Below are 26,359 nucleotides of genomic sequence, written 5' to 3'. Positions count from 1 at the left end.
TGTCTGCCCCTCACCTGTCTGCCTCTCACCTGTCTGCCTCTCACCTGTCTGTCCCTCACCTTTCTGCCTCTCACCTGTCTATCCCTCACCTTTCTGCCTCTCACCTGTCTGCCTCTCACCTGTCTGTCCCTCACCTGTCTGTCCCTCACCTGTCTGTCCCTCACCTGTCTGCCTCTCACCTGTCTGCCCCTCACCTGTCTGCCTCTCACCTGTCTGCCTCTCACCTGTCTGCCTCTCACCTGTCTGCCCCTCACCTGTCTGCCCCTCACCTGTCTGCCCCTCACCTGTCTGCCCCTCACCTGTCTGCCCCTCACCTGTCTGCCTCTCACCTGTCTGCCTCTCACCTGTCTGCCCCTCACCTGTCTGCCTCTCACCTGTCTGTCTCTCACATGTCTGCCTCTCACCTGTCTGCCTCTCACCTGTCTGCCCCTCACCTGTCTGCCCCTCACTTGCCTCTCACCTGTCTGCCTCTCACCTGTCTGCCTCTCACCTGTCTGCCTCTCACCTGTCTGCCCCTCACCTGTCTGCCTCTCACCTGTCTACCTCTCACCTGTCTGCCCCTCACCTGTCTGCCCCTCACCTGTCTGCCCCTCACCTGTCTGCCTCTCACCTGTCTGCCCCTCACCTGTCTGTCTCTCACTTGTCTGCCCCTCACCTGTCTTCCCCTCACCTGTCTGCCCCTCACCTGTCTGCCCCTCACCTGTCTGCCTCTCACCTGTCTGCCTCTCACCTGTCTGCCCCTCACCTGTCTGCCCCTCACTTGCCTCTCACCTGTCTGCCTCTCACCTGTCTGCCTCTCACCTGTCTGCCTCTCACTTGTCTGTCTCTCACTTGTCTGTCTCTCACCTGTCTGCCCCTCACCTGTCTGCCCCTCACCTGTCTGCCCCTCACCTGTCTGCCCCTCACCTGTCTGCTTCTCACCTGTCTGCCCCTCACCTGTCTGCCTCTCACCTGTCTGTCTCTCACTTGTCTGTCTCTCACCTGTCTGCCTCTCACCTGTCTGTCTCTCACCTGTCTGCCCCTCACCTGTCTGCTTCTCACCTGTCTGCCCCTCACCTGTCTGCCTCTCACCTGTCTGTCTCTCACTTGTCTGTCTCTCACCTGTCTGCCTCTCACCTGTCTGTCTCTCACCTGTCTGCCCCTCACCTGTCTGCCCCTCACCTGTCTGCCCCTCACCTGTCTGCCTCTCACCTGTCTGTCTCTCACTTGTCTGTCTCTCACCTGTCTGTCTCTCACCTGTCTGCTTCTCACCTGTCTGCCCCTCACCTGTCTGCCTCTCACCTGTCTGTCTCTCACTTGTCTGTCTCTCACCTGTCTGCCCCTCACCTGTCTGTCTCTCACCTGTCTGCCCCTCACCTGTCTGCTTCTCACCTGTCTGCCCCTCACCTGTCTGCCCCTCACCTGTCTGCCCCTCACTTGCCTCTCACCTGTCTGCCTCTCACCTGTCTGCCTCTCACCTGTCTGCCTCTCACTTGTCTGCCTCTCACTTGTCTGTCTCTCACTTGTCTGTCTCTCACCTGTCTGCCCCTCACCTGTCTGCCCCTCACCTGTCTGCCCCTCACCTGTCTGCTTCTCACCTGTCTGCCTCTCACCTGTCTGTCTCTCACCTGTCTGCCTCTCACCTGTCTGCCTCTCACTTGTCTGCCTCTCACTTGTCTGTCTCTCACTTGTCTGTCTCTCACCTGTCTGCCTCTCACCTGTCTGTCTCTCACCTGTCTGTCTCTCACCTGTCTGCCTCTCACCTGTCTGCCTCTCACCTGTCTGCCCCTCACCTGTCTGCCCCTCACTTGCCTCTCACCTGTCTGCCTCTCACCTGTCTGCCTCTCACCTGTCTGCCCCTCACCTGTCTGCCCCTCACCTGTCTGCCTCTCACCTGTCTGCCCCTCACCTGTCTGCCCCTCACCTGTCTGCCTCTCACCTGTCTGCCTCTCACCTGTCTGTCTCTCACCTGTCTGCCCCTCACCTGTCTGCCCCTCACCTGTCTGCCCCTCACCTGTCTGCCTCTCACCTGTCTGTCTCTCACCTGTCTGCCCCTCACCTGTCTGCCTCTCACCTGTCTGCCCCTCACCTGTCTGCCCCTCACCTGTCTGCCTCTCACCTGTCTGCCTCTCACCTGTCTGTCTCTCACCTGTCTGCCCCTCACCTGTCTGCCCCTCACCTGTCTGCCCCTCACCTGTCTGCCTCTCACCTGTCTGTCTCTCACCTGTCTGCCCCTCACCTGTCTGCCTCTCACCTGTCTGCCTCTCACCTGTCTGTCTCTCACCTGTCTGCCCCTCACCTGTCTGCCCCTCACCTGTCTGCCCCTCACCTGTCTCTCAGGTGCCGTGCAGCAGAGCTGACGTGTTTGCGAGTCGTCAGCTGTCTGTGGTTGAAAAGAGGAAGTTGATGCGTTTCCTGACTTCCTGTCTGGAGGAGAAGGAGGAGCCTAAAGGTGAGACTCACCTGTCCACCTACTGACATCATCACAACATCAAAACCAGGTGTTGTGGGTAAAGCCTCCCGTCTTCCTTCCAGACTACAACGGTCGGCCATATTTGGAGTACCTTCGTGACCAGCAGCTCGGCGACAACTTGCAGCACTTCCTGGTTCATTCCATCGCCATGGTAACAGAAGACACACCCACAGAGGTCGGGCTGGCCTCCACGCGTCACTTCCTGCGCTGCTTGGGTCGCTATGGCAACACTCCCTTCCTGTTTCCTGTGTACGGCCTCGGAGAAATTCCCCAGTGTTTCTGCAGGTAAGAACCAGAACACCACCTGTTCTCCTCCACCTGTTTTCCACCTGCTCCGCTCCACCTGTTCTGCACCACCTGTTCTGCACCACCTGTTCTGCTCCACCTGTTCTGCTCCACCTGTTCTGCACCACCTGTTCTACTCCACCTGTTCTGCTCCACCTGTTCTGCTCCACCTGTTCTGCTCCACCTGTTCTGCACCACCTGTTCTGCACCACCTGTTCTGCACCACCTGTTCTGCACCACCTGTTCTGTACCACCTGTTCTGCACCACCTGTTCTCCTCCACCTGTTTTCCACCTGCTCCGCTCCACCTGTTCTGCACCACCTGTTCTGCACCACCTGTTCTACTCCACCTGTTCTGCTCCACCTGTTCTGCACCACCTGTTCTGCACCACCTGTTCTACTCCACCTGTTCTGCTCCACCTGTTCTGCTCCACCTGTTCTGCACCACCTGTTCTGCTCCACCTGTTCTACTCCACCTGTTCTGCACCACCTGTTTTGCTCCACCTGTTCCTCTCCACCTGTTCTGCATCACCTGTTCTGCTCCACCTGTTCTGCTCCACCTGTTCTGCTCCACCTGTTCTGCACCACCTGTTCCGCTCCACCTGTTCTACTCCACCTGTTCTGCTCCAACTGTTCTCCACCTGTTCTGCTCCACCTGTTCCGCTCCACCTGTTCTGCTCTGCAGGCTCTGATCACATGACCTCAGGATCTGATCACATGACCTCAGGATCTGATCACATGACCTCAGGCTCTGATCACATGACCTCAGGATCTGATCACATGACCTCAGGCTCTGATCACATGACCTCAGGATCTGATCACATGACCTCAGGCTCTGATCACATGACCTGGGTCTGAACCCTGTTTCTCTGGGTTTTTACCTCTCAGCCTCTCAACACACTCAGGAAGCGATGAGTGTGCACATGAGAGTGCGCACGTGAACTTTTGAGTCTTTTCAAATGAGAACAAATCAGTCAGAAACTCAGATTCTGATTGGTCCTCCAAAGGTGATCAATACCGGGGGGGCAGAAAAGGTCATGTGACATGTTGATGACTGTTTATAGCAGGTACTTTGTTTTCTTTTAATCAAGAATGTGTGAATCTTTCAAGAGATGAAACACACGTGCACACACACACGTGCACACACACACACACGTGCACACAGTAATTACGACATGATGACAGACTGTGCTACATTGTGTGTTAACTCGGCATTAAAAGGTCAGCACACACAGCGGAGGGATGAATGAAGCGCTCTGTTGGGATGCGCAGGGGCGGAGTCAGTCAGACGGCTGGCTGTGATTGGCCCAGACAGCTGTCAGTCAGACGGCTGGCTGTGATTGGCCCAGACAGCTGTCAGTCAGACGGTTGGGGGTCATGTGACTGAACAGAAGGACCAAACTGTTTCTGTTTTTAAAGAACAGAAGCGGCCAAAGACTCAGCTGTTACTGCTGTCGTTTCAGGATGTGCGCCGTGTTCGGGGGGATCTACTGTTTGAGACACTCGGTCCGCTCTCTCATCGTGGACCAGAACGCCAACAGGTACGCCGCCACTCAGACACGTACCCAATGATACGCCACGCCGGGCAGGGGAAGCCCCGCCTCCTAACCTAAAGCAAAACAAAGGCTTCATCAACGATCAGCTCATCTTTACCAGCTGCTTCAAACATAGTTTACCTGTCCTGTTGCTATGGCAACATGACTATGGGCTGTGTCCGGCTCACCTGAGCCGTCGCTGACTGAAAGCTTCATCAAACAGGAAAGTTTGGAGCCTGATCCTTATGTGAAGGGAATTATTAAAATATGGGCTGGGCGAGTTAACTCGTTATTATCGAGTTAAAGTGTTCGTTATTTAAAGGGGAACTCCGGGGCATTTGAAACGCGTTTCCATTGCTAGAGGTTGTCAAATACTGCTAGTAGGACACAGAGAGGTCCAGATCTGTGCTCCCTGTGTGAAGATCGCTCTGTTCGCTCAGCCTGTCATGCGAGGCTAATACGTGGTGGCTAAGGGGCAAGCGCTAACCCTTCCACGTAAAACAACAACTTGCACACAGCAGAAACGTCACACCACTTTATAAACCATCCGACAATAAAGTCACAAGCCTTACCATCAAAACCATATGCATGGTTCTCACATTACTGGCATGGGGACGTTACAAAACAACTTTATAAACAGCATGTCACTCACCGGCTGGTTGTAGGCTCGCGCATGTGAAAGCCCAAAAGAGTCGATGGAGGATAATCCCATATACAAAACAATTATATTCTCTAGAAAAACTGCGTTCAAGTATTTAAAACATTACAACAATATTACTGGGCATGTATTGTTGTAATGTTTTAAATACTTGAACGCAGTTTTTCTAGAGAAGATAATTGTTTTGTATTTGGGATTATAGTCCATTGACTCTTTTGGGCTTTCACATGCGCGAGCCTACAACCAGCCGGTGAGTTACATGCTGTTTATAAAGTTGTTTTGTAACGTCCCCATGCCAGTAATGTGAGAACCATGCATATGGTTTTGATGGTAAGGCTTGTGACTTTATTGTCGGATGGTTTATAAAGTGGTGTGACGTTTCTGCAGTGTGCAAGTTGTTGTTTTACGTGGAAGGGTTAGCGCTTGCCCCTTAGCCACCACGTATTAGCCTCGCATGACACGCTGTGCGGACAGCGCGATCTTCACACAGGGAGCACAGATCTGGACCTCTCTGTGTCCTACTATCAGTATGTGACAACCTCTAGCAATGGAAACACGCTTCAAATGCCCCGGAGTTCCCCTTCAACGCCGACAAATATTTTATCGCACATTAACGCAGGTTTTATTATTTATTTTATTATTTTAAAAGTCTGTCGCTCACAGGCTTTTATTTTGTAAAAGTATTGCTCTCAGGCTTTTATTTTGTAAAAGTGTTGCTCTCAGGCTTTTATTTTGTAAAAGTGTTGCTCACAGGCTTTTATTTTGTAAAAGTCTGTTGCTCTCAGGCTTTTATTTTGTAAAAGTGTTGCTCACAGGCTTTTATTCTGTAAAAGTCCGTTGCTCACAGGCTTTTATTTTGTAAAAGTGTTGCTCACAGGCTTTTATTTTGTAAAAGTGTTGCTCACAGGCTTTTATTCTGTAAAAGTCTGTTGCTCACAGGCTTTTATTCTGTAAAAGTCCGTTGCTCACAGGCTTTTATTCTGTAAAAGTCCGTTGCTCACAGGCTTTTATTTTGTAAAAGTGTTGCTCACAGGCTTTTATTCTGTAAAAGTCCGTTGCTCACAGGCTTTTATTCTGTAAAAGTCCGTTGCTCACAGGCTTTTATTTTGTAAAAGTCCGTTGCTCACAGGCTTTTATTTTGTAAAAGTGTTGCTCACAGGCTTTTATTTTGTAAAAGTCTGTTGCTCTCAGGCTTTTATTTTGTAAAAGTCCGTTGCTCACAGGCTTTTATTTTGTAAAAGTCCGTTGCTCACAGGCTTTTATTTTGTAAAAGTGTTGCTCACAGGCTTTTATTTTGTAAAAGTCCGTTGCTCACAGGCTTTTATTTTGTAAAAGTGTTGCTCACAGGCTTTTATTTTGTAAAAGGTCCGTTGCTCACAGGCTTTTATTCTTTCTACACTTTCATTCATATGGCAGCACATTTAAAATAAAGCTAAATGCTAAAAGGTAGACACTACTTTTGGATTAATTCAATTGCGATTAATCAGGGAAATCATGTGATTACAGTGTTTCCGCAGGAAATTGCTTAGTCAAGGTGGTGAGTCGTCGGCCGGGACCAGGGGTTTTGCGCGGATAGCGTTCCGTCGGGTGGGGGGGGGTGGGGTACTTGGAATGGGACGGGGGCTGTTAGAGCAATAACGAAGCTGTTTAAGAGCTGTAACACTTTTTTATTTACATTATTAACTATTTACATTAACAACCAGTAGGTGTCGCAATTCAATGTTATCAATGCTGTCTTTTAATGTCTGAGCCTGGCAAAGCATTTTTACTTCGGTTTAAACGTTGGCAAGGCGGCAGTGCGAGTTTGCTAAGGCAGCCGCCTTTACTATAATGTGCTGCGGGAAACACTGGATTAATTAGACTAAACATTTTAATCGCTGCCCAGCCCTGGTTAAAACATGTAAATAGGACAGTTCTGGATCAGAACCGGCGTCAGCGGCACATCTGCATCAGACAGATGTTTAACGCCGCAGGTTTCAGACGGATGGAAGACAGAGTGTGAGTCTTCTTCACCTTTAAAGGTTAAATAAATAATAGCAGGCCTGAGGCTGGGATTGGTCATCACGCTGCCATAGCAACCACCTCTGAGTGTGTGTGTGACCTTCTGAGCTGTGATTGGACAATAATTTATGATCAGTAAAATATTCCATTTATGGAGGAAATGAAGATCGTAATTTAAGGTGCGCTCCTCTTCATCACCCCCCCCCCCCACCCCCTGACACGCAGGTGTGAGTATGAAGGTCACACACATCTGTCAGGTGGCGTTGTCATGGTAACGCCAGGCCGTTTCACCTGTAGAACCCAGGTGTAGTTTTCAGACTGTCAGGAAACTCTGTGAGAAACAGACACTCAGTGGACTCCTGAACAGTTTGTCTCTGAACTCTGACCTCCTCACCTGTAAATAAGAACATTTATTCACACGTTTACCTGAGGCCTGTTCCATTAAACATATCATTCCTGTTCTTCATGGTGCAGAGTTCTCTGCTCAAAGCTGCTTCTGATTCACGGCGATCGTCAGAGAAATGGCGTCTTCAGGAAGTCGTTTTTATCAGTTTGCTGTCAGGAAATCCCAGAAAGTGTTTGTTTTCATCCAAAGTAACAACCTGAAGCCGAACGAGGCTCAGCAGGCAGACGCCTCGTTGTATTTCTGCTGATTTACATCTTATAAATACTGCAAAAACAAAAACAATCTAACTTTCCTCTTATAAAGTCACTCAGATTTAAGGACCTGCTCAAATTATGAACAAAGGAAGAAAGCAATCGCTGCCCCACAATATTCAGAATTTATTCCAAAAAGGATCCAGAAGGCAGCAGGAAGGACTCGAGTAGAATAAACCAGCCGAGGAGTTGGTGGTGAAACACTTTCACACGGCTGCTTAACACCAACAGAGTCAGTAAACATGGACAGGAAGTGGGCGGGGAACAAAGCTGGGCTGTTCTTAGTCTTATTATATTTATTTATTCTTATTATATTTGTTCTATTTATTTATTCTTATTATATTTATTATATTTATTTATTCTTATTATATTTATTATATTTATTTTTCTTATTATATTTATTTATATTTATTATGTTTATTCTTATTCTTATTATATTTATCTATTCTTATTATATTTATTATGTTTATTCTTATTATATTTACTATATTTATTCTTATTATATTTATTCTTATTATATTTCTTACCAGCAGTTATTAGTTGAATTCACCCAGATTTAAACCTGCAGCAGCAGCATATCATATCATGTGTGTGACCTCCTGCCGCCGCTCGGCCTCCTCAGACTGAGTGTCGGAGGTTATGGATGAGCCTCTGTGCGCTTCATTATTCCCAATAATAACCTGCAGCTCAGCCTCAGGCTGCAAACACCTTGGAAAGGCTGCAGATCCATCACTGCAGAGCAGCTCCTGTCTTCATCAGCAGGGTGCTAATTCAGGAAGAATAAAGAACGCACCGGTGAGCTCTGTGATCACAGAGGGAGGCCAAGGAAGCCAGAAGAACCCTCAAAGGCCCGTCCAACAGATCAGAACCAGCCTTCAGGAGGCAGGTGGGTCTCTGTCAGAGACGACTGTCCACTTGGACTCCTCCATCCTGGACCGAACAGCTGGACCTCAGCTGATCATTCATGGGAATAAAAGGTTCAGCACTCAGGTGGTTTCAGTCCGACGGTTCCTCTGAAAGGCCCCACTCTCCTGTGGTGTCCCTCAGGGCTCTGTGTTGGGCCCCACTCTCCTGTGGTGTCCCTCAGGGCTCTGTGTTGGGCCCCACTCTCCTGTGGTGTCCCTCAGGGCTCTGTGTTGGGCCCCACTCTCCTGTGGTGTCCCTCAGGGCTCTGTGTTGGGCCCCACTCTCCTGTGGTGTCCCTCAGGGCTCTGTGTTGGGCCCCACTCTCCTGTGGTGTCCCTCAGGGCTCTGTGTTGGGCCCCACTCTCCTGTGGTGTCCCTCAGGGCTCTGTGTTGGGCCCGGAATGCTGCAACCGCTGCTGATTTGTCTGAATGGCATCAAGTCGTGGATGAGTTCAGACTTCCTGAAGCTAAATGAAAATAAGACCCAGGTTTCCAGTCTTTGGGCACTTTTGATCTGTTTACCTGAAAGTTTCACTGAGTCCTGGTGATTATTTTAACAGGGTTTTAAAATGTGAAAAGCAAACTGACAATTAGAGAGCTGATCCATCCACCGGCTCCCTGTTCAGAGCGTTGACTTTAAATTTCTGCGGTCAGCCAACCAGCTGCTCCTTAATGTGCCCAAAACCAGAACCAGAACCAGAACCAGAATTAGAACTATAACTAGAACCAGACTGAAAACAGAAGGAGATCCAGTACTTATATGTGATGCTGCTGTAAAACTCGGTGTGATTACAGTAAAGATAATCCATCAATCATCAGACAGAAAGCAGGAACAGGTTCAGGGTTCTCAGGGTTCTCAGGTGAGCTGTGACATCACCGCATGTCCTCGCTGTTTCAGGTGCAAGGCCGTGATTGACAGCCGCGGACAGCGAATCAGCTGCAGGCATTTCGTGGTGGAGGACGGCTTCGTGGGCGCGGACAGGAAGAAGGTGGCCACGCCCCCCAGGTGAGAACCCACCAATCGGCAGCAGTCAGTTCTGGTGTGTTCTGGCGATGACTCGGGTGTTTATGTGTGCGCAGCTTTCTGAGCCGGGCCGTGCTGATAACGGACTCGTCCCTCCTGCCCGCGGACTCGGACCAGCAGGTAAAGCCTTCATGTTTGGGTTCTGTGGTTCTGAAACTGATCAGAGATTTGCTTTTATCGGATTAAACGTCAGTGCAGGTCAGCCGGACTTCAACTGTGAAGCTTACCTGCGTTATAAAACTCCAGTTTTGGTCGAATTAAGACAATAATATTAAACATGTGAAACACAGAAACTGTAGATCAGTCCGGCTCATTTAACTTTAATCGTCTGGTTTCATAGATGAGTACAGCGGAGTATCATCAGCATAGCAATGGAAGTTTAAGCCATTCTGTCTATTAAATGTTACCTGATGGAAGCAGTTTGAGCTGGAGTCAGTGAGCTCAGAAAGGTTCAATACATAGGCGTCGATTACGGGGGGACGGTGGGGACATGTCCCCCCCACTATTTATGATTTGAATTTTGTCCCCACGACTTTTAAAAATGTGCTCTGATGCGACCGAAAAAAAATCCCCACATACTCAACCGAAACTGTCAAGTCTAAATCATGTGATAGGCGCGCACGAACATGTGAAAAACCCAATTTGGTATCTAGTCGTTTGATTTGCCGACTGTGAGCCACTGTAGAAACATGACTTGACATAAAATGACAGCGGAGTCGGTGCATTCCAATGACGTCACACCTGAGGTCCGTTTCACGAAGCAGGTTTAGTGAAAACTCTGAGTTGATTAACTCTGAAATGAGAGAAACTTTTACTCAATAAACCTGGAGTTTCTCTCTGTCTCCGCCCTCTTTCAGCCATTTGATTTCCTCATTCATTCAGTCAGCAGAGCGAGTTCTTCTACTTCTATAAGTCCATCAGGCACAGTAGGAGGCAACTTTTTTCACGAACATGTCCTTTTGACAACGATCCCGTGGATGAAGGTGCAGCATTACTGCGCAGAGAAATAAATATTCATCAGGAGATGGTTATCAGACCGCGCATAGATTTTTGCATTTACAGACAATTATCTTTTTGAGCGGCACCATCAGAATGTGTTGGGACAAAAGAAATAAATATTTGTATGAATAGGCTTAAAAAAGACATATATAGGCCTATTATATTTTATAAAGGCACTCGTGTCTTGGGGGTGGATTCCCTCAGCCACTGCCCTCCCGTTAGAGGTGGCGGTGCTGGGCACCACCCGTTTTACGGGCATCTGCCTTCTTTCTGTTGGCTCAGTAGAAGTCTGTGTTAGTTTAAATAGGCTTAATTATTTAACAGAACATGATATAGATGAGAAGACATAGTTTATGTGTGTGAAAACAGCATTATGTTGGGGATAAAATAACTGCACAGTCAAATAGCCACTTAATATTTAAATATAGCACATTGAGTTGCCTGTAGTATGAAATGCGCTATATAAATAGATGCCTTGCCTTGCATTGCCTATTTACTTTACAGTGTAAAACATGATCAAAATGAGCCTCCATGCCGAGGTCTCACCTGTTTGAACAATGTTTTTATATTTCATCTTAAGCTGCTGCCAAGAGCGCTTCTCCCCCGCGGGATTGCACCTAAATGAAATAAATGAATGGGCTACCATTCAAGCAGTTTCCCTGTAATATTATTGGGATTGCAAAGGACTACATTTAAACTTACACTTTTGCTGCTGCAGCGGTGTTGCACTTATTTCTAAAAACGTATTGAAACTCGCCGTATGAGCGCATTAAGATTTCCAATTCGAGGTTGGTGAAAAACGTAGCCCCTCCTCTTCCCCGTTGCCATGGTGACTCGTCGAATCGGGGCTCCATTGATGCTGGCTTTTTAAAGTTGTGGTGCACGCGCTAAACTCAAGGTGAACCTACTCAGAGCTGATTAACCTCACTCAAATCAGCGTTTCTGGAACCGAAAACTCAGAGTTTTCTATGTCAGAGTAGATCAACTCAGAGATCAGGATTAGAACTGTATATGTGTATTTTATTTTTAACTGTATTTTACACACATGTGAAATGTGTGTAAAATATTTGTTATGTGTAGACTATAATATTATGAATATAATTTGCCATGGTGGCTATGAAGTCTCCGCGTGCAGCGTTAGCATTTTAGTATTAGGTTAGCCAAGGAAAGGTTAAGCTAGTTATTTGCTTGTTTTTTTTTAGCAACTCCTGAAAATAACATTCTGTATATGCTCAGTGTCAAATGTAGTTGATGGAAAGGTGGTAGTGAGAGGCTCGATGAGGAGGAATGAGGAGCCCACAGACGACAGGTTTCTGCTCAGTTATAGGGCCCGTTGGCCGAAGTCTGTGTTTGTTTTGATAGTCTGCCCGGACTAACAACTGCAGTTGCAGTTGCACTTTTCCCCTTTTTCTGTTGTTCAGATCATTTTCACTGTTCTTTCTTACAAACAGTACAGTAGCGTAATTAATTAACAGTAATTAATTCATGAATAAATACATAATTTCGAATCAGAATAATGATATGGAAACATGAAATTAAAGGATATCATTTATAAACTCTGTATGCGTTCATCAAAAAAAGGGCAGCTTATTAAACATGATGCTGGAGTAGATCTAGAATGCGTTACTTTTTAATGTGCTGGATGGTGGGTGGTCCGTGGGGGGCAGAATGCATTACGTTTTTTGTCCCCACCACTTCTAAAACCAAACTGACGCCCTTGGTTCAATATATTTATACAGATACAGATAGTTCCTGTGTTGATCCCAGAGGGAAACAGGTTAGCATGTAGCTGTAAGCTAGTAGCAGGTGCTAGCAAACAATGCTTTCTCATCAACAGTGATGGACCAAGCCGGAGATGTGCACAGCGTAACTGGTAGTAATGCATGTGTACCGTTAATTACTGCCTTTAAATTCTTTGTATATATTAACCTCATTAAACAGTCATACTGGGAGACCTCCATCTTTATCAGAAACATGCCGATAATGTAACGTTAGCACAGCGAGAGTGAGGAGAGGACCGGTGTTGTGTTGGAAACGCACCTTATCCACACAGCTGCAGGTTGATGAGTTACAGAACGGAACCATTCAGCCAGAAAGCTTCAGCTAACAAAGTAATGTGGGAACAATAATGTTCATCTTTCAGAAAGGAACAGCAATAACTCCTTAGAAGCTGTACGTCACCTTCATTAGCTTAGCTGTTAGCGTTAGCTGCTGCTAAGCTGTTAGCTGTTAGCGTTAACCCTTGTCTGTTCGTCCTTACGTGTTCAGTCGAAGTTCAGTGACTTCTGTTAAAACATCTTGTAAAATATAATTTTCTGCAGGTTTCCGTGGTAACGGTTCCTCCAGAGGCGGCGGGATGTCCGGCGGTAAAGATGGTGGAGCTGTGTTCGTCCACGATGACCTGCATCCCTGGAACATGTGAGTTCAGAGGAACCGTTTAAACCAGTTTTCAGATGTTTTCTGATGTAAGAAACGTCTCAGACTGATTATCATCCCTTTTCATCTCATTTTGAGGTTCATTTCAACCAAAATGTCAAGAAATCTGGAAATAAAGTCAAATATTATTCCAGGAAATAAATACAATTAATTCATTTAGTTTCTTTGAAACATATATTTATTTGATTTCATTAGGATCCTGAGCAAAGTGGTCCCAAAGTGTGAGATCATACAGGGCCATGATGGAATAGTTCTGCTGGTTGCTATGGTGATTCCCTGTTGAGCAGACAGGAACTGCCTCAAACAAACGGACACCGTGTGAAAACTACAAGTTGTTCTGAAAGAGTTCTGCAGCTGTGAGCAGCAGAACCTTGTTCTGGACGCCCAGATGGGTTTTTATTGCCCTTCTGTGTGTTTTATAGTTTTTATGTCAGCTTCCAGAGAGCCTCCGCTCCAAATCTGAGGAGAAAACTCAGATTTAAAGGGAGTGAACTCTGTGTTCTGGGGGAAAACTGAGAGCTCTGTCACACTGACAGTTCTATGAGCTGAAAGAGGATAAAAACACCTACAGTTTGATGTATAACTTGTTTATGTAGAAACTGAGTTACGGCATGAAAAAGGTTCAGACTGTGACATCACTGCTCTCTAACCTGAACTTTCTGCAGGAAAATCCCTAAAAACGATCAAACTTAAACTGTGATTGTGTAGAAACCATAAAAGACACAAAACTCCAGCTTCAGGGAGTAAGAGTCCAGCTTCCTGTGAGCTGATTAACCTCAGAACCATGTTCCTGCTGTAAAGTCGTCTCCATACACAGAAGAAGAAGAAGAAGAATCCTGTTCATCAAACCAAACGTCACGTTAAAGCAAGAGGAAGTAAAACATGTCAGACGTTTGCAAAGAGCTTCGGACGTCCAGCTTTCCATCCACGATGGTCATGTGATCAGCGGGGGGGGGGGTTCTCCTTCCAGAACTGTAGAAGAAGAAGACAGGATGATGTCATGACCATAAAGATCAGGGGGAGGAGCATCTACGGCGAGCAGGACCTTCCTCAGAAGCTGAAGCTGCTGCGTCCTTGAAGAAGAATCCACAACACGACCTGATTAATGACCAATCACACGGCAGCAGGGAGTGCGTTCCGCCTGTCAGACCCTCGTCATCATCTTCCTCCTCGCTGCCGTGTGATTGGTTACTGAGTCAGTGGGCCTGAACGCCTTCAAACAAAACACCATCGATCTTCTGACTCCGTTACAGACGCACAGCATCGCTCTGAGGCTAAATCACACCTTTTCCTTCACTTCACCAAAACTTTATTAAACCCTGAAGGGACGTTACATCATTATTATCATTATAGCATTAACTAGGAATAAAGAGAACAAATGAAATATAAACCAGCGGAGGTGTAGCTGTGATCCTCCTGTTAGCGCTCTGTCTGCAGTCTCTGTCTGCAGAGCTGCTCCTGCAGCCAGGCCTCTGCTTTAACTTCCTCCTTTTAGTTTAACTACAGCTTCTGTTTTCTGTCTCTATGCAGATTTGGTCCACCTCACCTGTCAGTCAGTTGGCTCCGCCTACGAGGACCTGTCACCGGTGGTAACCAGGATGTTCCACACAGCAGGGTCACATGACCAAGGTACACACACATCGGCTGCATCACGTCTGGATCAGTACATTTTTTTTGTGTGTGAAAACCAAAAATAAAAATAAAAACAGAAACCATGATGGGAGCTCCCGCAGCAGGCTGGGCCGACAGCAGCAGAACTATGGGATGTTCCAGGGTCAGCTGAGCCTGATAACTGAAGGCTCTGCCTCGGTTCAGGCTGATTAGAGGTGGAACTCTGCTGCTAACTTTCTCTCCTCTCTGACCTCCTCCTCGTCCCTTTGGGTCGTTCATCTTCTTCTTCTCTGGTGTTAATTAGCAGCAGATACAGTGTCCTGGAGGATGGATGGGTGCGGGGTGCAGATCCATCACAGCTGATGGAGGAGGCGGAGCCTCTGTTAATCACAGCTGACGGAGGAGGCGGAGCCTCTGTTAATCACAGCTGACGGAGGAGGCGGAGCCTCTGTTAATCACAGCTGATGGAGGAGGCGGAGCCTCTGTTAAACGCAGCTGATGGAGGAGGCGGAGCCTCTGTTAAACGCAGCTGATGGAGGAGGCGGAGCCTCTGTTAATCACAGCTGATGGAGGAGGCGGAGCCTCTGTTAAACGCAGCTGATGGAGGAGGCGGAGCCTCTGTTAAACGCAGCTGCTGGAGGAGGCGGAGCCTCTGTTAAACACAGCTGCTGGAGGAGGCGGAGCCTCTGTTAAACGCAGCTGATGGAGGAGGCGGAGCCTCTGTTAAACACAGCTGATGGTGGAGGCGGAGCCTCTGTTAAACGCAGCTGACGGAGGAGGCGGAGCCTCTGTTAAACACAGCTGCTGGAGGAGGCGGAGCCTCTGTTAAACGCAGCTGATGGAGGAGGCGGAGCCTCTGTTAAACACAGCTGATGGTGGAGGCGGAGCCTCTGTTAAACGCAGCTGATGGAGGAGGCGGAGCCTCTGTTAAACGCAGCTGATGGAGGAGGCGGAGCCTCTGTTAAACACAGCTGATGGTGGAGGCGGAGCCTCTGTTAAACGCAGCTGATGGAGGAGGCGGAGCCTCTGTTAAACGCAGCTGATGGAGGAGGCGGAGCCTCTGTTAAACACAGCTGACGGAGGAGGCGGAGCCTCTGTTAAACACAGCTGACGGAGGAGGCGGAGCCTCTGTTAAACACAGCTGCTGGAGGAGGCGGAGCCTCTGTTAAACGCAGCTGATGGAGGAGGCGGAGCCTCTGTTAAACGCAGCTGATGGTGGAGGCGGAGCCTCTGTTAAACGCAGCTGATGGAGGAGGCGGAGCCTCTGTTAAACACAGCTGCTGGAGGAGGCGGAGCCTCTGTTAAACACAGCTGATGGAGGAGGCGGAGCCTCTGTTAAACAGCTGCTGGAGGAGGCGGAGCCTCTGTTAAACACAGCTGATGGAGGAGGCGGAGCCTCTGTTAAACAGCTGCTGGAGGAGGCGGAGCCTCTGTTAAACACAGCTGATGGAGGAGGCGGAGCCTCTGTTAAACACAGCTGCTGGAGGAGGCGGAGCCTCTGTTAAACAGCTGCTGGAGGAGGCGGAGCCTCTGTTAAACAGCTGCTGGAGGAGGCGGAGCCTCTGTTAAACAGCTGCTGGAGGAGGCGGAGCCTCTGTTAAACACAGCTGATGGAGGAGGCGGAGCCTCTGTTAAACAGCTGCTGGAGGAGGCGGAGCCTCTGTTAAACAGCTGCTGGAGGAGGCGGAGCCTCTGTTAAACACAGCTGCTGGAGGAGGCGGAGCCTCTGTTAAACACAGCTGCTGGAGGAGGCGGAGCCTCTGTTAAACACAGCTGCTGGAGGAGGCGGAGCCTCTGTTAAACACAGCTGACGGAGGAGGCGGAGCCTCTGTTAAACACAGCTGCTGGAGGAGGCGGAGCCTCTGTTAAACACAGCTGACGGAGGAGGCGGAGCCTCTGTTAAACACAGCTGACGGAGGAGGCGGAGCCTCTGTTAATCACAGCTGACGGAGGAGGCGGAGCCTCTGTTAAACACAGCTGCTGGAGGAGGCGGAGCCTCTGTTAAACACAGCTGCTGGAGGAGGCGGAGCCTCTATTAAACACAGCTGATGGAGGAGGCGGAGCCTCTATTAAACACAGCTGATGGAGGAGGCGGAGCCTCTATTAAACACAGCTGATGGAGGAGGCGGAGCCTCTGTTAAAACGGGAATGTTACTCAGATCTGACTCTCTGTGCAGAGACCCGGCCCTCCGTCCTTTGGGTTCTCTACTTCAACATGGCCGACGGCTCTGCGCTGCAGGTTGAAGGTCACGACCTCCCGTCTAACGTGCACGTCTGCTCCGGTCCAGATGGAAGCCTGGGACACGAGCACGCCATCAAACAGGTAGGCTGCCACAGCGCCGCCCTCTGACATCATCCAGAGAGGCGGGAAAAGGTGTAAAACACTTTGTTCTGCCCACAGGCCGAGTTCATCTTCAACCAGATTCTGCCCGACGAAGACTTCTGTCCCGCGGCGCCCAACCCTGAAGACATCATCTATGATGGGGAGAACAGCTCCGCCCCCCCAGAGGAAGAGGAGAACAGCTCCGCCCCCCCAGAGGAAGAGGAGCAGAACGGCTCCGCCCCCCCAGAGGAAGAGGAGGAGAACGGCTCCGCCCCCCCAGAGGAAGAGGAGCAGAATGGCTCCGCCCCCCCAGAGGAAGAGGAGCAGACTCTTCAGCCTGAGGAGTGATGACTCACAGCTGCCTTCCATTGTCTTTGTCTTATTTAAATCTGCTGAGTCATTAAAGCTTCAACACACCAACCAGCTTTTTATGTATGAGTGAAATTTTCAAAAATCAAAAATCCAGTATGTATGGAGGTCTTACCTAAGGACCCCTACTGGTGGTAGTTTCCTGTATTGATGGGATTTTAACTCTGATTACCCACAATCATAGTTTTCAGTGAATAACACCAGTTCACTTTTGAAAAAATTAATCTACCAAACATTTCTACACTTCTAGAACATATTCAGTTGTAAATCTGTTTATAAATCAGTTATATTGGGCTGAATTTCACAAAGTCTGAGTCTTAAATCATCCTCCACACAAAGTCTCGCTCTCCATTTTGTTTTCATAATTGTTCGGGCTGAGAATCCACTCTCACACAAGTACGTGGTGGCACATTTTCGCCTTTTTGACGAGGTTGTTAGCTTGGCCAGCCACAGGTGCAACACTAGCATCCCGGTCAAAGATCGACGTTGAAGGTGAAGAATAACGTGGGTTGTTGGTGCTGGAAGGTGCACCTTTGACTGTGGGCTGACTTGTGGTAGCAGTTGATGTCCCTCTGGAAGGGCAATTTATCCTTTTTAGCCATTTATCCATTTTTGGCGGTTAGCCTCGGGGCTAGCCTTTCAGTTGTGCAATAGACCACTGACCAGAGGATAGCCTATCTATGCATGGCAGTATCTTGTGTTTTTGGCACTGTGAACAGGTACTCCAGTATATGCCAGTTTAAAAATGTAATCAGGCTCTTTGCAAACCATGTTTTTATGCATTTTTTCGTGTACCCCCTACGTCACGTTGCGTACCCCTGGGGGTACACGTACCACAGTTTGGGAACCACTGCTCTACACTATCCATCGTTATGAATGTATGAATGAAATTTTCAAAAATCAAAAATCATGGGCTGTGTACAAAACCGCCTACTTCTCCTACTAGTCATACTTTTTTAAGTTCCCGGATGTACACTAGATGCATACTAGATTCGCCGAAATGTTGAGTATTCATCATGAGGTTACTTGTCACACTCAAACTACCCAAGATGCAACGTAACGTGACATCGCCCATCGCCATTTGAACGGTCAAATTCCGTTAACAGGACGAGAGCAGTCAAAACGGCGAAACCGGAAGTGCGTTGCTCACTGCGGCTAGCTTTAGCAGCGCCAAATTCGTGGAATAAAATTGTAAACAGCCGGTATTTTGTCAGATTTTCAACACCTTGGGGGTCTAAATGACTACTTTCTCGCCTGAAAATGTTTCCAATGTTGCTAAAGTTATATATTTACAGAGTTTAGAGCTTAAGAGAAATCAGCTTTTCAGGCCGGCTGATGTCGGCTCCGGCAGGAGTGAAATGCATTGTGGGTAAACGCTCTGCATACTGTCTGATCGATGAGTATGCCGTTTTCAAGTATGTAGTATGTAGTATGTAGTAGGCGGTTTCGAACACAGCCTTAGATATATAAGGAGGTCTTACCTAAGGACCCCTACTGGTGGTAGTTTCTTGTATTGATGAGATTTGAACCCAGATTACCCACATGAACCTCAACACTATCCATCGGTATGTATGTACAATGGGAAAAAAAGTATTTAGTCAGTCACCAATTGTGCAAGTTCTCCCACTTAAAAAGACGAGAGGCCTGTAATTGACATCATAGGTAGACCTCAACCATGAGAGACAAAATGAGGAAAAAAAAATCCGAAAATCACATTGTCTGATTTTTAAAGAATTTATTTGCAAATAAGGGTGGAAAATAAGTATTTGGTCACCTACAAAAAAGCAAGATTTCTGTCTGTCACAGACCTGTAACTTCTTCCTTAAGAGGCTCCTCTGTCCTCCACTCATAACCTGTATCACCTGTTTGAACTCGTTAACAGCATAAAAGACACCTGCCCACAACCTCAAACAGTCACACTCCAAGTTCCACTATGGTGAAGACCAAAGAGCTGTCGAAGGACACCGTAAACAGAATTGTAGACCTGCACCAGGCTGGGAAGACTGAATCTTTGCTAGAGAGCATTTGGATGTTCCAGAAGAGTATTGGGAGAATGCCATATGGTCAGATGAAACCAAAGTAATAATAATAATACATTTTATTTATAACGCACTTTACATTTACAATAAAATCTCAAAGTGCGACAGTGGGATAAAAGAGAGATATTAGGTTCAAAAGCAGGGACAGTAAAACGCAAATAAAATACACAAATAAAAGTAGTGCTAAAACAGTAGTACAAATATGGTCTGTACTCACCAAACGATGCATTTGGAAGTTTGAAAATAGTCCAGGAGTTTATTATTATCAGCACAAGCCTGATAGCTTCTCTGCTGCTAAAGCTGCGTCGACGTCACTTCAGGGATCTGGGAGCTTCAAAGTAAGATGAGGGTTGATCTACTACTGTAGACAACAAAGGAAGGCTGCTCAATTTCTCCATTGATAAAATAATTTCACAACTCTACAACATAAAAAACCATAAAAAAACATGTAGAATATAGCATATACTTTGTTGTCTACAGTAGTAGATCAACCCTCATCTTACTTTGAAGCTCCCAGCTCCTTGGAGTGACGTCGACGTAGCTTTAGCAGCAGAGAAGCTATCAGGCTTGTGTTGATAATAATAAACTCCTGGACTATTTTCAAACTTCCAAATGCATCGTTTTGTGAGTACAGACTATATTTGTACTACTGTAGAAGTTTGGTGTCATGGCATGTGATTTTAGTGTGGTAATTTTGGAGATACTGCCAGGGTCCGTTAGCGCTTGTACGAAGCTATTCGGGATAACTCAGTAACTCAGCTGATGTTCAGCCAATATCGAAAAAACTGCGGGTGGGCTACTTGGCTGGATGTCACGGTTCAAATGACCCCAGGTTGAATCTACTCCGGAGTATCGCTTTAATGAGGAGCCAGACAGCAGAAAGGTAGCGTTACTGCTGATGATAGCAGGCCCACAAGCCACTGAAGTGTACAACACATTTGTTTTTGATAACGAAGAGGACAAAGACAAGTTGGACAATGTGCTTGATCATTTTGATCGACACTGTTCGCCAAAGAAAAATGAAACATACGAGAGATATGTGTTCCGATCTCGTGTGCAGCATCAACATGAACTGTTTGATGGCTTTCTGACTGATCTAAAGCTGAAAGCTCAGACATGTAACTTTGGCACACTGAAAGACTCCATGATTCGGGATCAGATGGTGTTCGGCGTGGAAGACAAGCGGATCCGAGAACGGCTGTTGAGGGAAGCAGAGCTTACCTTGGAAGGAGCTATAAAGATTTGCCAAGCCAGTGAACTCTCCCGGATGCACCTGAGGACTTTCTACAAAGCAGATGACAACCCAGCCAGCGTCAGTGAAACTGTAGTGGTTGGTGCAGTTTCTGGTAGAGGAAAACATCGCAGAGGGCAACGACCTGTGCAACGCATGGATGATAAGATGTTCGCCTGTAAGAGATGTGGTTCTCGACATAATCTGAAACAATGTCCTGCGTATGGCAAGCAATGTTCTCAGTGTGGAGAAAAGAAACATTTTGCCAAGCAGTGCTTTTCGAGAAGAAAAGGAAGGTCTGTTAATTTGGTTGAAGATACTGATCTGAGTGACACATTTTTTGTTGGTGTGGTGAACTGTGAAAATGAACCACAAGAAACAGTTCATGTTATCCGAGAAGATAAATGGATAGCACCATTGCAAATTAATGGCACCATTATTCCCATGAAATTGGACACTGGTGCTAAAGCAAACCTGATCAGTATGTCTGATATTAAAACAATGAAAGTCAAGCCAAAAATGGAGAACAAAGTAGTCACGCTCAGAGATTATAATGGACAAAGTATTAGATGTTTGGGAACGTGTCGACTGAAAGTGACCGTCAAAGGAAAAATACATCATCTGTTTTTCTCTGTTGTTAGTGATGGTCTGGATTCTCTGTTGGGTGACAAAGCCTGTGAAGATTTGCAGTTGGTGAAAAGAGTGAATCGCATTAATATGACTGAGTACACCAAATGACTCTGACTATAGTGCAAAACTATGCAGATGTGTTTAAAAGATTTGGTGTGTTACCATTTACATATAATATCCAGTTGAAAGAAAATGCAAAACCAGTAATACATCCAGCTCGAAGAATTCCCGCACCATTAAGAGATGAAGTAAAGAAAGAGCTTGAACGCATGACTATGTTGGGGGTGATTAAAAAAATTGAGGAACCAACAGATTGGGTCAGCTCGATGGTGTGTGTGAAGAAAAAGAATAGAGAACTGAGATTGTGCATGGATCCAAAGGATTTGAATGAAAACATTAAGCGTGAGCATTACCAGATACCTAAACGGGAAGAAATTACTAGTGAAATGACGGGTGCCAAATATTTCACAAAATTAGATGCTTCGCAAGGTTTTTGGCAGCTGAAACTTGATGAAAGTAGCAGCAAGTATTGTACTTTCAATACTCCCTTTAGCAGATACTGTTTTTTGAGACTACCATTTGGCATAATCTCAGCGTCTGAAATCTTTCACAGAGCAATGGAACAGATTATTGAAGGACTTGAAGGAGTTCGAGTGTATGTTGCTGACATCGTAATCTGGGGTTCCACTTGTCAAGAGCACAATGAAAGGCTTGTCAAAGTGTTAGATCGAATAAGAAGTCATGGACTAAAACTCAACAAAAGTAAATGTCTTTTTGGAGTTTTAGGAGATAAGTTATCGGTACAAGGCATTCAACCAAGTCAGGAAAAAATAAATGCCATACTTAACATGTCAAAACCCAAAGATAAAACTGGAGTGCAGCGTATCATGGGAATGATAAACTTTGTTGGTAAATTTATTCCCAATCTCGCAGAACGTCCAGTATTAGACAGCTTCTGCGTAAAGAAAATGATCTTCAGTGGACTGACGAACATGATCGTGAATGGGAAAGCCTAAGAAATGTACTGACAACTGCACCTGTGTTGACCTTTTATGATCCAGCAAAGAGTATTAAGGTGTCGACAGATGCTTCCAAGGATGGGCTAGGAGCTGTGTTACTGCAGGCTGAGGGTGAGTTGTGGAAACCAGTTGCTTAGGCATCCAGATCGATGACAGAAACAGAGTGTCGCTATGCTCAAATTGAAAAGGAATGCCTAGGATTAGTTTTTGGACTGGAGAGGTTTCACAGTTATGTTTATGGCTTACCATCATTCACTGTAGAAACGGATCATCGACCACTTGTGGTAATTGTTAAAAAGAATTTGAATGATATGTCTCCAAGAATTCAACGTATGATGATGAAGCTTCAGAGATATGATTTCAAACTGATATATACACCAGGAAAACGTCTTATTATGGCTGATGCACTGTCACGAGCACCTCTTGAGGATAAAATGAGTAGTACTGCAGAAGATGTGGAAAGCTATGTAAACATGGTGTGTGCAGCTCTACCTGTATCTAATGCAAAGTTCAGACAGATAGCAGCAGAGACAGCAGCAGATGCAGAGTTACAGCGTGTGATCGATCACATGGAGAATGGATGGCCAGAAGGATCTACAGTAGTTCATTGTTCTACCACATCAGAAGTGAGTTGAGCCATGCGGATGGACTTTTGTTAAAACAGAACAGAATCGTTATTCCACAAAATTTACGGCAAGATATTCTGCGTAGAATACATGAAGGTCATCTTGGTATTGAAAAATGCAAAAGAAGGGCCAGGGAAACTGTCTTTTGGCCAGGAATAAACAGAGACATTGAAAGAGTAATAAGATCATGTGAAACGTGTCAAAAACACAGAAGCAAGCAAACTAAGGAGCCTATGATTATTATGGACATGCCAGTGGCACCATGGCTTAAGGCAAAGATTACTTGGTTGTCATTGACTATTACTCTAACTTTCCTGAGATGGCATTGTTGTCAAGTACATCATCAAATTGTGTGATTACACATGTAAAATCCATTTTTGCCAGGCATGGTATTCCATATGTGGTTGTAAGTGATAATGGACCATGTTTCAGTAGCAGGGAGTGGAAGAAGTTTGTAGATCATTACGGATTTGAACACATTACATCAAGCCTCCTGTATCCCCAGTCAAATGGCAAGGCTGAAAAAGGAGTTCATATTCTTAAACAACTACTGAAGAAAGCAGCTGATAGTGGTTCAGATCCTTATCTTGCTTTGCTTATTTATCGAGCGTCACCTCTGGAATGTGGATTATCGCCAGGAGAATTGTTGATGAATAGAAAACTGCGAACTACATTACCATGTTACACAAAAGTGAGAAAGATTCCAAAACTACATCGAAAGCTAAGATCTTTAAAAGCTAAACAAAAACATGTGTATGACAAAACAACCAAGCAGCTTCCGCTTCTCAACAGAAATGACACTGTCAGAATTGAAGATTCTGGTAGATGGATGACTAAAGCTAATGTTCTTAAAGAAGTTGCACCTCTATCTTTTACAGTAAGAACTGAGGAAGGACAAATAATCAGACGCAGTTTGCTTAAAATACAAGGAACTGTTAAAGAACCAGATGCGGTTAAAGAAAGTGATGGAGGAGATAATATAGTTGGAGTAGACAACGAATCAGGTTCTAAATCTGAATCCATTTCTCCATCTTCTTGAAATACCAGCACAGAGCTTTCTAGTGAACCCGTCTTAAGAAGATCAACAAGACAGATCAAGAAACCTCAAAGACTGAACTTGACTTTTTGAGGAAGAATAATAAGGGAGAAAAATATGTGTATATGTTTGGGATGTTGTGATTTTCTATTGTTGTGATTTAAAGGTTAATGAGTATGACATGTATTTATTGTAAATGTATATTGTGATATTTTAAAGAAAGGAGGATGTAATGATATGATGTTTAGCCACTAGATGTCAGTATAACTTGTGGTCACATGGTGTAGTAAAAAGTGTATATAAATGAAGAAGACTTGATTGTAAACAGGTGTCACACGGCAGAATAAATTGGGATTTAAACTACATGCTGGACTTCGCTTCATGGTCAGAATACGGAACACAACAGTTACTGTAATTTTGAATTTTAGCCGAATGAAAACAGGCAGCAGGTCTGTGGGCTGTCTGTGGTAGTAGCACGATGATGACGTCAGTAACACCCACTTTACGACAAAAATTCAAAATGACAGTAACCTGGATTTTTTTAAGTAAGCGACGCACCTCCACGTTATCAGTGCTAGTGTACAGTAATTAATAAATTATAAACAGCATAGTTTGTGCCTGTATAACGTTGCCCATAGGAAACCGTTTCATGGCCGAATATCTCAAGAGAGCAGCCAGACGCCTCGCGAATATCTTTGGAACAGCTCCAAATGACCAACAACAAGCAGGGGTGAGTAGAACATCATGTTATAATGTGAAATCAAGGGCCCAATGTCAAAAAAACGGTCTTGTCCTTTAAGATGGATTAATCCTGACCAGGGCTTGAAAACGAAATTATTTTTCAATCGTTCCGTTCCGAACGGTTCAGGCATGTTTAACGTTTTCGTTCTTGCGTTCCGCCACCAACATATCGTTCCTGAACCGGTTCGGAACGTAAAATATCGTTCGTTCTTTTCGTTCCGGCAGTGTTTGGTGGGCCTATCAAGTCTACGTGTGTGGACTTTACCTTAGAATTGACGTACTCATTAGTATTTGCCCTTGATTCACACCGTAGCTCTATGCCCAAAAATAATAAATCACCGGCAGCATCCAAAAACATTCAGATGGGCTAAAGCTGCGTCGACGTCACTTCCTTGATCTGGGAGCTTCAAAGTAAGATGAGGGTTGATCTACTACTGTAGACAACAAAGTATATGCTATATTCTACATGGTTTTTTATGTTGTAGAGTTGTGAATTTATTTTATCAATGGAGAAATTGAGCAGCCTTGCTTTGTTGTCTACAGTAGTAGATCAACCCTCATCTTACTTTGAAGCTCCCAGATCAAGGAAGTGACGTCGACGCAGCTTTAGCAGCAGAGAAGCTATCAGGCTTGTGTTGATAATAATAAACTCCTGGACTATGTACAAACTTCCAAATGCATCGTTTTGTGAGTACAGACCATATTTGTACTACTGTAGAAGTTTGGTGTCATGGCATGTGATTTTAGTGTGGTAATTTTGGAGATACTGCCAGGATCCGTTAGCGCTTGTACTAAGCTATTCGGGATAACTCAGTAACTCAGCTGATGTTCAGCCAATATCGAAAAAACTTCGGGTGGGCTACTTGGCTGGATGTCACGGTTCAAATGACCCCAGGGTGAATCTACTCCGGAGTATCACTTAACTAGTGGATAACTAGACTAAGTAGTGGATAAAAGAAGTGATTCGTGACAGCTGCCTGCATTGAGCCTAGCGGGCAGCGAAGTGAACGCACAACCGGAAGTAGTCTTTTTTTTTCCCCTAACAAAGGCTACGCTTTTGTGAAATTTTATAAAATATATAGAGAACGAAAAAAACCGTTATTAACCGGTTTTGTGGATTTCAGAATAACGTTTCTGTTCCGGAACAGTTGAAGACCATTTCGTTTTCGTTTCTGTTCCTCGTAAAATTCCGTTCGTTTTCGGTTTTCGTTTTCGTTCCTTGAACCGGTTCGGAGCCCTGATCCTGACAGGTTCCCACGCACCAGGCCCGACCGGCTCTCCAATGAGGCAACGAAGCCTTCAAAACTAAAAGTTACAAAGAAGTACACAGTGGATTCACGTTTATTATTATTTACAAAATACCAGTTTCTGTGTTGGTCGTATCATTTCACTTTGTTGTATTTATCCGGCTCGCCTAAAGTTTAGAGCATCTCTTTCACCTATTATTATATTATCGTACAAATATTCCAGAGTAATATTTGTACAAAAATAATATTTGTAAAGAACACTTTTGAACACCATCAATCTTTACTCAGTACAGCCCAGATGAAATAATATAAAAAAAGAACCTAAAACCATGAAATCTGATTATTTTAATTTTAGAGAATTTTGGACTTGTTGAAATTTGCATCTGTTAATTCAATCAGATAAAAAAATGTATTTAGGTCTCATTCCATTTCAGACGTTCTCTAAAGCGCGACGGCGTAGTTGGGTCAAAGTGGGACGAGTTTCCATTTAAAGTTCACTAAATAGTGACAGACTGATATAAATATATAGAACCCG

At 45.8% G+C, this 26,359-nt stretch overlaps 2 protein-coding genes across 2 annotated transcripts in view; one reads left to right on the top strand and one right to left on the bottom strand.

Moving 5' to 3' along the window:
- Positions 1–17,306, top strand: part of chm (CHM Rab escort protein) — a 29,760-nt gene extending 12,454 nt beyond the window's left edge. The window contains exons 9-17 of the mRNA XM_075487240.1: positions 2,320–2,431; positions 2,515–2,737; positions 4,200–4,277; positions 9,392–9,499; positions 9,574–9,637; positions 12,838–12,934; positions 14,483–14,581; positions 16,741–16,886; positions 16,965–17,306. Of these exons, the coding sequence (XP_075343355.1) occupies positions 2,320–2,431; positions 2,515–2,737; positions 4,200–4,277; positions 9,392–9,499; positions 9,574–9,637; positions 12,838–12,934; positions 14,483–14,581; positions 16,741–16,886; positions 16,965–17,234 (1,197 nt within the window). The 3' untranslated portion in view covers positions 17,235–17,306. The remainder of the gene's footprint in view (positions 1–2,319; positions 2,432–2,514; positions 2,738–4,199; positions 4,278–9,391; positions 9,500–9,573; positions 9,638–12,837; positions 12,935–14,482; positions 14,582–16,740; positions 16,887–16,964) is intronic.
- Positions 1–26,359, bottom strand: part of LOC142401780 (uncharacterized) — a 337,909-nt gene that overhangs the window by 303,062 nt on the left and 8,488 nt on the right. The window lies entirely within an intron of this gene.

Source organism: Odontesthes bonariensis, chromosome 16 (genome assembly GCF_027942865.1).
Source record: "Odontesthes bonariensis isolate fOdoBon6 chromosome 16, fOdoBon6.hap1, whole genome shotgun sequence".
Taxonomy (NCBI): domain Eukaryota; kingdom Metazoa; phylum Chordata; class Actinopteri; order Atheriniformes; family Atherinopsidae; genus Odontesthes; species Odontesthes bonariensis.
The sequence above is the reverse complement of the archived record's forward strand: the minus strand, read 5'-3'. Positions and strand labels throughout refer to the sequence as shown.